The 12,405-nt window shown below is 38.0% G+C and overlaps 1 protein-coding gene across 2 annotated transcripts in view; it reads right to left on the reverse strand.

Annotated features, from left to right (window-relative positions):
• Positions 1-421: 421 nt before the first annotated feature.
• Positions 422-12,405, reverse strand: part of shprh (SNF2 histone linker PHD RING helicase) — a 32,659-nt gene continuing 20,675 nt past the window's right edge. For both annotated transcript variants that reach the window (XM_066700834.1, XM_066700825.1), the window contains exons 22-30: positions 12,046-12,183; positions 11,832-11,933; positions 11,245-11,316; positions 9,053-9,241; positions 6,983-7,075; positions 6,170-6,256; positions 5,851-6,029; positions 4,845-4,925; positions 422-4,374 (exon numbers count right to left, since the gene is read on the reverse strand). In XM_066700834.1, coding sequence (XP_066556931.1) covers positions 4,278-4,374; positions 4,845-4,925; positions 5,851-6,029; positions 6,170-6,256; positions 6,983-7,075; positions 9,053-9,241; positions 11,245-11,316; positions 11,832-11,933; positions 12,046-12,183 — 1,038 coding nt within the window. In that variant the 3' untranslated portion in view covers positions 422-4,277. The remainder of the gene's footprint in view (positions 4,375-4,844; positions 4,926-5,850; positions 6,030-6,169; positions 6,257-6,982; positions 7,076-9,052; positions 9,242-11,244; positions 11,317-11,831; positions 11,934-12,045; positions 12,184-12,405) is intronic.

Consider the following 12,405-nt stretch of genomic DNA (forward strand, 5'->3'; position numbering starts at 1 on the left):
AGAATAATTTGGTGACTTTATCTTCAGAGTACAGAAATCAAAATCAAAATGGTAGAAATGGTCAATGCTTGCTTTTTAAGCCAATTTTGTCATGGCATCTGCTTCTCTTCTCTCTTCCATTCATTGAGTCCATTCAAAAATAATATGCTGAAGACAACCACTGCTGTTGTGGCTTAGAGTCAATGTTGAGAATACTCAAACAGCTCAAACAGAGTACTTACATTACTTTATTGGTTATGTATGCATTTCTCTTTTGATTGTAGACCCTAGAAATACAGAGGAAATGTTTTGTGAAGAGGTTGAGAAAAAACAAATCAGAGTGGGGAAAAAATTTATTTGGATAATGTTTTTGTGTCATTTTCAAACATGAATTTTTTACAGGAACAGTTTAAAGCTTTAGAGACAGAACACTGTTCCTCTGCAGTGACTACAGTGGTTGAATGGCACGTGCCTCACAGAGCACAATTATCTGTGTTATCTCAGTCCTGCAATTATCTCAGTGTAAGTGCACACCAATCATGTCTAATTGCTACACAAGTAAACGATAAGTAAAGCAGACTCTGGCTTCCTATAGTACTTACAAAACCTCCCTCGTCAAGGAGGTCTTAGTAGGAAATAAATCTGGGCTTTAGGTGACAGGAAAGGGTTTATCTAGCTGTCCTGCAGCCTCCAATATACAGAAATAAAGGTGAAAATTCACTTTTTAATGTGAAATGTGTTTAGAAATGTTTTGCTTAATGTTAACCACAAGTCTACACTCCCATTGTACTCTGACAGCTATTTGTTATAGTCTAGGGTTGCTTTTAAGTATGTAAGTTTCTTCTTAACATTTCCTTTGAAGGAGGGTGCAAAGAATCACAGCAGTAATCAAATGCAGATTTTCTCAAAAGTGAAATTAACAACGGTAAAAGTGCACAGTTTTGACCAAAATCCAGATCTGTATATATACACACACACACACACTCTGATGCTGATTGACCCAATTACCATAAACACTTTGAGAAAGCGGTCACTTTGAGGTCAATGATCACATGGCAGATTTAGTGGGGATTTATTAACTGCAAATAGAAAGGTAAAAACAGAAGAGGTCAGTCTGGGATGAGCAACCCGCTTCTTCAGAAAGGGAACAGGGAACACAGCAAAATTCAACCATACAGATTGTGTTTCTGTGGGTTTTTGGGGGTCGGCTCTGATACGAAAGAGATTGATAAAAACCCATCACCAAGGTTTCTTGTGGATGTTTTTTCAGAGGATGCCGTTTACTGAACAGCTAATCTGAAAGATCAAATGTAACCAAACTTTGCTATTCATTTCATAGCTGTTCAAAACACACACATAAATCAAACATACATAAACACAGGACATATATACGTTTAAAATTAGCTGCTTTCATTAGTTTTATACTAAAGTCTGAATCTGCTGCAATGCAGGGCAGTAAAAAGATACAATACGCCAACAGGAAAAACTGCCCTATAGAAACAATCCATTGGTATTTAATGTCTAGTACATTTTAAGTACCAGAAACATTTCAGAACTGCAATGAATTACAGCCACCTTTTACCAATGTGCAAGAAATTCTAATGTACACTGCAGTCCTATTTGAGATCATGTATGTTTGAGGATGTATGAAAGGATTTAGATGTAATACCATCAACTAAAATAATATTTTAATTGTATTGATTATTATGACCATGACCTGCTTTATATTCCATTTTCTAGTTCGGATTTACAATAATATTATCTTAAGAGGGGGCTGTTGGTTAATAGATACAGCATTATTAGAAAAGAAAACACTGACATTACAACTTTCTGTATTTTGTTAACTTCATTTAATGAAGATGGTGCAAAAGCAAAATTAACTTTACACCAAAATATCTTTGGTGCAGAGGTGAAACATCAGGAGGGCATGCAGCTTCACTTCCACATTTCCATGGGTCCTAAAAGTCCATCAATCCTGATTGGCCGAAACCATTTTTTCTTGTATTTGTGTGTCCTTTTTTTTTTTTTTTTTTTTTTAACAAGGTGGCTTACCAGGAAAGGTTTTTATTGACATTGAATCATGTTTTTGTCTTGCAAATAAAGACAAGCCCAAATGTTAAACCCAATTGTGTACAAGCCATTCCAGACACAACTGTGAAAGAATCCAATGAATGGAGGACAATACCAGAAAGTCCTGTCATGCACAGATTACAAGGGGCAATGGCTTCCTTCCAAGCAGCTTTAACAACAAGGAAATAATCCAGCTATAAAGTTCTCTTAATATATGACAATAAAAAATTCAAATAGGGACGTTAAAGCATTGATTCATTATCTTTGCTGCATTTACATAAATACATACTGGAATAAACAAAAAACAAAACAATAAAAAGCCTCTGTATATTTAAATTCCTTAATATATGTTACTATATTGAAGATATTGGTGTACATTCTCAATGCCAATGCTCTCCTAAGGACCTGGCATGGCTAGGGAATCAACCCTGATGTTAAAGACCTTCATAGCATACTGATCAGTGAAGCTAATGTAGCTTGGTCAAGACAAATAAGATAATTTAAAACCACATAATTAAATCAAAGAGGAAAATCTGGAATGCCTTCAGACAGTGCAGCAAATAAAATTACACCTTTTAGATTTTCTTTCTTTTTTGCACCCAAACGTATCCAAGATCATGGATGTGGAATGGATTTAACATTTGTTATAAAGAATAACACAACTTGGACTGTGTACAGCTACAGGAAGACACAAATTATATAATGGAGTATTGCAATTATTGCAAGTAGCTTCATTCATCTTGTCTATTCCTCACATAAAATGTGACAAAGTGGACAATTTTACTCACGTCAATTATTTTCATGAGCATGCTCACATTAATTACAACCATAAATGAAATTGCAATTTAGACATTTTTTGTAGAAAATGAGTAATATACAGTCTACCAAAATTGTAAAAAGGTTTAGAGATCAACCAGGCTGATAGTTGTATCTTTTTTGTATCTAAGTATTATTTTAATTTCTTAAATTGAAGACACAGATGCTCAGAAAAAATATGACCATGCTTCCCATTGTTTCTCTTTCCTTAATGAATTCAGCAGAGGGACCACTCACTAACAACCCTGAACAGGAGAAAACTGCAGTTTTGGTCCACTATTAAGTGTAAAGGTAACTATTGAGGTATGCCTCAAAGACTATGGACTCTTTGTAAAAATGAACAACCAGACTAAAACAGGATTACCCTTGATGTAAAATATTGTGGAATACATAAAGACTAGGTTTGTTAACTGCAATCTGAATTAACATAATCTAGGATTTAGAGAATTATTTCCAACACCCTTTAGAGAGATTAACTGGCAATGTCTTACAGCAAGTATAGGCAAACCCTGACTGTTCCAGGTCAGTCCACTCAAGTTCTCAATTCATACACGGCCTGTAATTAATCTCATTTGGGTTTCATTTCATTCAGATGAATTGTAGAGAAACCACATTCTGTGTTGGAATTCATCTGGGGGGATAAAAATATCACTGAATAAAACAGGTTAGGAGGACAATTGTGTGTCATTTTCCTTTAATCCAAGGAAGCATTTAGTTCAGATCATAAGCAGACTTCACAGACAGTTGATAGAGGAAGATCTGACAGAAATAATTTGATAAAGAAGTCTGCTTCCTGGTAAAATGTATCTCTTTGATAACTGGGATCAGTATCTTTTGTTTAAATTCAGAGTGTCTGATACTTCCTAGTGATTTCCTCACTGCTGAAGCCACTCCTTAGACATCCATTCTAGCACAGTAACTCGGTTTCAATTACTGTTACAGTTCAGGAAAGGTGAAACTGAATGCAGCCTTTCAGGTTTTTTTAGGTGTGCATTTTGTTACTATTAAAAATCCCCCCCAATAATAAATAAAAAAACAAGTGGAGTTTTGTTGTCTTTTAAAATCATGCTGATGCTGTGTGCTTTTGGAAGGTGCTGGAGAGAGAACAATGGATCACCGGGCCACGTGAAATCCTCTCTCTATCCACAGAGCTGGCTCTGTTCAACATTTTGGATTTGACTAGGAGCTCAGCAATGATGCCTTACATTATTTAAGGGCTTGCAAGACCCCCAATCCCCAATTTAGGGTTGTGGAAACTCTTGTAGGATTACCAAACTAAATATTTGGAAAGCTATCTTATAACCATACACGATGGTGGACCGTGAAGACAGCACACCTATTCCGGCATTATAGCTTAGGCTGCCTTCAGTTCCATTGGTAGCAGTGGTAGTAGGTTGACTCATTGGGGCCCTTCACTCCAGCGTCTCAGTGTCCTCTGTAAAGAGATCTGCCAAATCTGCCACGGTCAGAACAGCCGCCTCAGAGTGCTTCATAGAGGTCATGCCATGACTAGACAAATCAAAGATAAAAAATAAAACAGTGTTAATCATTCCATGGAAACAAAGCTTTCTTATATTTTTATTTGGATTATCCAATTATTTTCAACCCAATTTTAAATAGACAATTATTAAAGTTTTCACTTCTATGACCCTGCCTGCTTTTTCAGTAGGGATGAGACAAGTACAAGTCCTCTGACCTGCTTGCCATGAACTCTTCCTGCTAGGTTTCCCATTGCAAAGCCCAGAATATCAACTGCCCATCTATCACATCAATCATAGGATCTGATGTACACAGAACGACTAACACCCCAATGACCAATTATGCGCCACCATCCAGGAACTCCTGGCCTCACTACCAGGGCAACAAAGAGGCATTAGCAGCTCGCCTGTATAGTTGGACTCAATTTTCCCATTTCTCTGAAGGTCAAGGCTTCTATAGTGACTCCATGAGCAGATGCGAAAGAGACCATGTGAGCGTACCTTCTTTCAGCGGTTTTCAACATGGCCTGCATTCTTTCTTCTATTGTTGATTTTATGAGGAACCTATGAACAAAAGTAGGCCTGAAAACAAAAGAAGATGATGTTAAACGTTACAGTATAAGTAAATACCAAATCTGAACTGGTCTAATATCTATATAAGGTTGTTATAAGGCTACACAATTTCCAGGGAGGCAAAAAGCCATTTAAAGCTTGTAAAAATGTAAACAGCTGTAATGTTTACACTTGGAAAGTGTCGTTTCTGGCTCCTTCACAACCACAGCCTAATTATAGCCTCTTCGGGCTGCAATAGTACTGGCGTCAGCACTCTTTCGTTAGTTCCTGTCACACTGACCAGGAAAGAAAAACAAAACACAAACACCCAACACGCGCAATAGCAGCAGTTCACCAGAGGTCAGCACCAATATTTCACAAGCCATGACTGATAAAAAAAAAAAATATATATATATATATATATATATATATATATACACACACACACACAGTGCCTTACAAAAGTATTCAGCTCCTTCCTCTGGTGTCGCATTTTGTGAAATTACAAAAACTTAATGTTTTATTAAAAATGTGAATACTCATTCGGAAAGACTTTTAAGGGTATGATAAGTTACAGTTTATGTGAACAAAAACTAAAGAGAAAAAAGGGAAATAAGTTGATTGCATAAGTATTCAGTATTCGTTACACCAAAGGGTTTGAATACTTAAGCAATAATGACTTTCCCATTTTTATGTCATATTAATTATCTATTTACTTCTTTCTTTTTGTTTTTGTTTGGATGTGATTGGGAGCCGTTTTGTTTGGTATTTGTCTAATTACAATATTTGAATTAGGACGTCCTATGTGCCAGCTCACAGTACACATACATACATATATATCTAACTATAACCATTCGAGAATACAGATTGCAGTGAAAAATGTTATGTGATGTTATGTGATGTTACAAAAATTGTCTAAATGTGAAAGTGAAAAAAGCCAGCGCTGGGTGTTTACTTTGTCTGCCCGATGCGATGCACTCTGCCGATGGCCTGCAGCTCGTGCGCGGGGTTCAGGATGGGCTCCACCAGCAGGACGTGAGTGGCTTCGATTATGTTCAAGCCGTTGGAACCGGTGTGCAGAGGAAGCAGTAAGATGTTGATTTTCTCCTCATATTTGAATGACGACAGATTCTCCTGGAAGATGAAGATGAAGATGATAATGATTTTTTTAATGATAATGAACAGACATAAAAAGTACACTCAATTTTTATGATTCTGGTAAGAAGCAATAAAGAGATCTGGTCTTATTTAAGATTGAATTAAACTTGAATCACCTGGAATTTATGAATCCCATTGATCTGGGAGAAATCCATATTGTTGTCATATAGAGCTTGAGCAATGATATCCAGTACTCCTTGCCACTGTAATATAGTCCGCCAATTAAAAACAAGAATAGCAATGTATTAAACAAACAAAAACAAAAATACAAAAGTAAAGTTGATTTTGTAAATAAAAGTACATTTTCTAACTTTAATTTCTTAATCCTCAATTAAAGGCATCACTTTTTAAAATGGCATCACATTAAGTAAATATGTATTTGTAAATAATATTTAGTAAAAACAGTTAAAAAACAAAGTTAAAAAAAACAAAATGCATTTAATATCAAAGTATAAACATTGTTCACTGAGACTCTTTGGCTGTTTTCCAAATTTATCAAGATCTTGTGAGCAGGACTCTCCCTGTAACAGGTAAAATGTATTTTTCAGAGTCCCTAGCGCTCAGTAATTTCTCAGATTAAACACTGCGCTGTGAGTTTAATCACAGTAACACCAGTAGCCGCTGAAGACAGCTCCACCTCTGATATCCCCCCTGGCTCCGCACAGTGTGAATATGGCCACACATCAAGGATAGCTCTCAGCACTGAAACCTGCTTAGTGAAAACATGAGTCAGTGCGATGGCATGAATTGAAATACGCTTGTCAGATTTATTTTTAATGATAGTGCTGGTGAAATACACTACGCCTGCTCCAATGAAAAGGTTCACCCAATAGACCCCCTTACCAAACTTAATCTCATATGATCTCATTTTGGGAGACGGTGTTCAAGGGCAACTGCTTTTATCATTCAACCAAAGGATATTTAAGTACCGTGGAGAAGACTAATGATTTGGCAGCAGGGTCTGTCATATGGATCTTCTTTAAAGCTCTGACTACCGCTTCAACTTTGGTGGAATGGCTGCCCTGCAGGAAAGAAAGCGTGGTTATTAAACAAATACAAAATAATGAGATTACAATGTTATGACAAGGATCGGAATTATATTCTTGCTGGTGTCCCTTTATTATACAAAGAGTTATATTTCTGAGAGCTTATTCATTAGCAAGCAGTCAGGTGCTAGTTATAGGCTGGTGGCACTTCTTAAGGATTCCAGTCAAATCCACTGGAGTAATAAGATTGTACTGGACACCATGAAAATCTATTTTTCAAGTTAAAACCATCCACAGCATCCTAATAGTGATTGTGGCTCAATTAATCTTAAAGTGATTACTGAGATAGATGGCTAGTCCTGACAATGTGTATTTACATGATTAAAAGTATAGAACCTCAATCTGTTCAAATATTTTAAGATTCCTACAAATAAATGTTTGGCTAATATCTGTTGTTTTTTGTATTGTAAACATGTCCTTTATCACTGTAGGAAAACCACATTCTCTGGAGAAATACAGCAGTTCTCACACTAGGAAGCAAGCGAATGTAAAACAACAGCAACAACTAAACATGTGTATGGCATTTGTTACTGTGTACACTTGTAGACATATTATTAGGCAAATATATGATCTTTTTTGTAAAAAGCCTCCGTGATAACCAGAGTTGGGGGTAACGCATTAGCAACGTAACACGCTACTCTAATAATATTACTTATCTTAATAACGAGTTAATATAACACGTTATAGTTGTAATTTGAGTAATAATATTAGTTACTTTTTGTAAAAATAATAAGCGAGAGGTTTCTCACTACATTCTTCTAAATGATGTGGTGTTTAAATCAGAAGCAAGTAGAAGTAAATTCAATAAGACTTATTTACTCATGTGCACCATATCAAAAGCACAAAAACAGTCCGCACAGCATGTAATGTCTATGCATTTCTCCTTGGAGAAACTGTCAATCATTTTTTTATGCAGCCGATCAGTTGCAGAAGACACTTCAGTCTTCTGATGCGCCCAATCGCCTTCTTCATTTATAACAGTAAGGGGGGAACTTTTTTCGTTCAAGGTTCATGTTGTCTAATACAGACAGCAGTGCATGCCTTTGGCAAGATGTCACTTATATTTCTATGTAGATATATATTAAAATCTCAATTAAAGTAAATGATTAGGCTAAGTGCTGTTAGTTTTGTGAATTATTATAGTGAAGCTAGAACATTGCAATATTTCGTTTGATTATAAAGTGTTGATTTTATTTTGTACCTTAACAGCCTCCTTAGCAGTGAATTCCATGTAGGAGATGTTGCGCAGTGATCTCTACTGAGCTTCCACTTTATTTGTATTTACTGTGTTAATTGTTACCCAATTTAGAGCAGACTACTGGCAGATTACTTTGTTTTCTATTATTGCTGAGCACTTGTAATGAAGTTGCCGATTAATAAAATGTGTGTGGAAGTAAGATAATATCGTCCAGCCGGATCCATTCACAGTTTTCTACACTACTGACCCGAGAACCAAGGTAACCCACGGCTTTAAGTTACACTATTTGTTTGGCACACATTTAAAACACGCATTACCAGACTATGGAGATTAGTCACTTTGCACAGGGCAAAAGGAAGCAAAGTATCGGGTAATATAACGCGCTACATTTTAAATGAACTAATATGTAATACTAATATTACTTTTTTCTCAAAAAACGAATAACGACTAATATTATTAAGTTTTATCAGTAACGACCCCAACACTGGTGATAACGAATACTGCAATTATTTGGTAACTTTAGCAAATTCAATTGAGAACCCAGTTCTTACTTTTTGTACAATTACAAATTGGCCTAGAGGTACTGCAAGACAGCACAGACAATACACCAAAACACCATAGACTACTATTACTACTAATAATACTGTACATAATGGACGGCTTCCATTAAGAGAAGCTAAAAGCACAGTGAGATAAAGGTGTGTGTATGAAAAAGGTGACAGGTCACTGACAGGCCACCGACAGGCCACTGATACCTTGACTGGGATTTCCTGTCCTTCACTGGCGGTCTCGGCTGTGAAAACATAGGAGATCTCGGTGTGGGAGGTTGTCTGTCTGCAGATGGCACACTTGATGGCCCTCCTGCGGGTGCCCACGCTGTACTGCTCCACGATGATGGCGATGCACTCATTGCAGAAGCAGTGGCCACAGGTCAACACTGCCCACTGGGGGAAACAGAATTAAATGCTCACATTTCTGAATTTTCCAAAATTTTCCCCGTATATACAACTGTAAAGAAACATATGGTTGAGCTAAATTCAGGGAATAAAATGTCCCAGCTCTGATATTCCCCTGAAGAAATGTTAATTATGGCTGATGAATTAAATGAATATTAAATAGATTATAAATGGGGAAAGGTCAATTGCCAGCTTTGAAGCCTGATTATTCTTCAAATGTCAATTGATTCTGTAATGCGGCGTCTGAAAAAAGCCCGCTGACACATCCTCAGTAACAGAATTAGCTCACACTCCACGTTTGCATCACATTGTTTTTTTAGTTTGTTTCTTTATTTATCTTGAAAAATTGTCTCCAGCTTGCAGTCTCCTCCTCATTTCTGATTTGCAGAGGCGTTAATGTTATACTCACTGGGCACTGGGCAAAGTTAAAACAGAAATAATGATTATGGTTTAAACCAGGGATCTAACTTTAGCTTTCATGGCCTTTATTTTTTGTATTTTGAAACTGATGTTCCTTTTCAACCAAAGAAGCCATCACACTAGGGCTGACTTTTACTCAAGCTTTAACCCTGACCCTAACATGAACCAACAGCCCAGGCTGCATGCAAACCAAAGCCTTATCCTTTACCCAGACACATTATGCCTAGCTCACCAGTCAGTACATCTACTACACTGTTTACACAAGACCTAGAGAGATGCGATATTAATGGACTGTGAACGAGATCTGTTGATGTGCTCATTCTAAAGTGTTATTTTCTCTGACCTCCCTCAATGCCTGGCAAAAGATAAAACGAAGAAAAAAGCAAACAAACAAAAGAGAAGGCCACTCAATCCAGCACGCGCTGAAGAGTACAATACTACAGTCATCATGGCAGCACTAAACTTAGAGGAGATGCGGATTAAAGCATGTCAAACTGCTGCTTACAGCATACCTGCTGTGCATGGACACAATACAGATGTATAGATGCACCTGTGTATATTCAGTTTTACAAGCACACTCTAGAGTTACAATAGCTGTACACCAATCAGCCATAACATTATGACCACTGACAGGTGAAATGAATAACACTGATAATCTCGTTATCATGGCACCTGTCAGTGGGTGGGATATATTAGGCAGCAAGTGAACATTTTGTCCTCAAAGTTGATGTGTTAGAAGCAGGAAAAATGGGCAAGCGTAAGGATCTGAGCGACTTTGACAAGGGCCAAATTGTGATGGCTAGACGACTGGGTCAGAGCATCTCCAAAACTGCAGCTCTTGTGGGGTGTTCCCGGTCTGCAGTGGTCAGTACCTATCAAAAGTGGTCCAAGGAAGGAAAAGCGGTGAACTGGCGACAGGGTCATGGGCGTCCAAAGGCTCATTGATGCACGTGGGGAGCGAAGGCTGGCCCGTGTGGTCCGATCCAACAGATGAGCTACTGTAGCTCAAATTGCTGAAAAAGTTAATGCTGCTTCTGACAGAAAGGTGTCAGAAAACACAGTGCATCGCAGTTTGTTACGTATGGGGCTGCGTAGCCGCAGACCAGTCAGGGTGCCCATGCTGACCCCTGTCCACTGCCGAAAGCGACTACAATGGGCACGAGAGCATCAGAACTGGACCACGGAGCAATGGAGGAAAGTGGCCTGGTCTGATGAATCATGAGTTCAAGGTGTTGACTTGGCCTCCAAATTCCCCAGATCTCAATCCAATCAAGCATCTGTGGGATGTGCTGGACAAACAAGTCCGATCCATGGAGGCCCCACCTCGCAACTTACAGGACTTAAAGGATCTGCTGCTAACGGCTTGGTGCCAGATACCACAGCACACCTTCAGAGGTCTAGTGGAGTCCACGCCTCAACGGGTCAGGGCTGTTTTGGCGGCAAAAGGGGGACCTACACAATATTAGGCAGGTGGTCATAATGTTATGGCTGATCGGTGTATGTTGCGCTAGGTTTGGAGCCACTGTATACCTTCCTGAGTGAGGCTGTGATTTCCATGTATGTGACTTTACCTGCTGGCCCAGTGGTCGTGCACAGATGGGACACGGCTCTGGATTGAGGCCTCCAGTGGATTTATCTTGTGACTGTGAAACAAAATTCAAACACTCATTACCAAATATATACATTGAAAAGTACTTATTATCAGTTTATATTATGACCAAACTAAATACATTACTACTTACTCACAATTTCTCTCTACATTCATAAACATTGATCAACATTAATTTAAGTATAATTTCTGGGTGAAATTGAAGGATCTTATATATGTATTTGTGTAGTTTCTGTGCACATGCCTATTGGAAGAGACATTTTTAATCATTATTCCTATTTTTTCTAATAGGAAAGAGTACTCATACTCACTGTGTATTTTAGTAAAATAAAAAAGCACACCCTATTATTAAATATGTACTAACTATCAGTGTCTAATTACACATTTATAGGTCACATTTTATATTGTAATTCATAATTGTTGGGGAAACAAGTGACTATGGCAGGAGGTAAACACCTTGAAGACACAAGCTAACGCCAATCTCAATAAACCTTCAAATAATACAGACTTTAAAGGAGATCGGCACTCCCACATGTGATGGACTCCTACCTTCTCAAGGTTGGTGAGGTACAGAAGCTGTCCTAGTTTCTTCTGCAACTGGGATTTTGCAACAGCCCTATCGTTGAGAAGTTTCACTCTGTTCTGCTCCACCTAAAACAAATGACATTCTTACACCACATGCACAGCAGACTTACTGAAGCTTGTCATCCTGTGTAAAGATGGTGAACTATGTGCAGGTTTGGTAAGCCATTGTCACATTTACCTCATGAGGCTCAATGATGTGCAGCACTTTGGGCTTGGGTTCATCAGGGTGGCGCACACGCAGGCGCTCCGTTGCCATCCCCAGCTCATCGATAGCTGAAACATGGTCCCTCAGCACCATCCAGTATTCGTGCAGCAACTGAACACAAACAGAGGCAGCAGACACTTAACACAAAGTTCACTGGACCGCAGAAGAACAAAGCAGAGTGCATTTCTTATTTCAATTGGGATCAAACAAATAAAACCTGCATAGCAAGAATCTCCTTTTATTAAATCATGGCCATATTAGACATTGGAAAGTACTGATAAACGTTTTTCAAAACAGAACATTAAAATTTCAGTATTTCACATGACCTTGAGA

This window comes from Amia ocellicauda, chromosome 1, assembly GCF_036373705.1.
Source record: "Amia ocellicauda isolate fAmiCal2 chromosome 1, fAmiCal2.hap1, whole genome shotgun sequence".
NCBI lineage: Eukaryota > Metazoa > Chordata > Actinopteri > Amiiformes > Amiidae > Amia > Amia ocellicauda.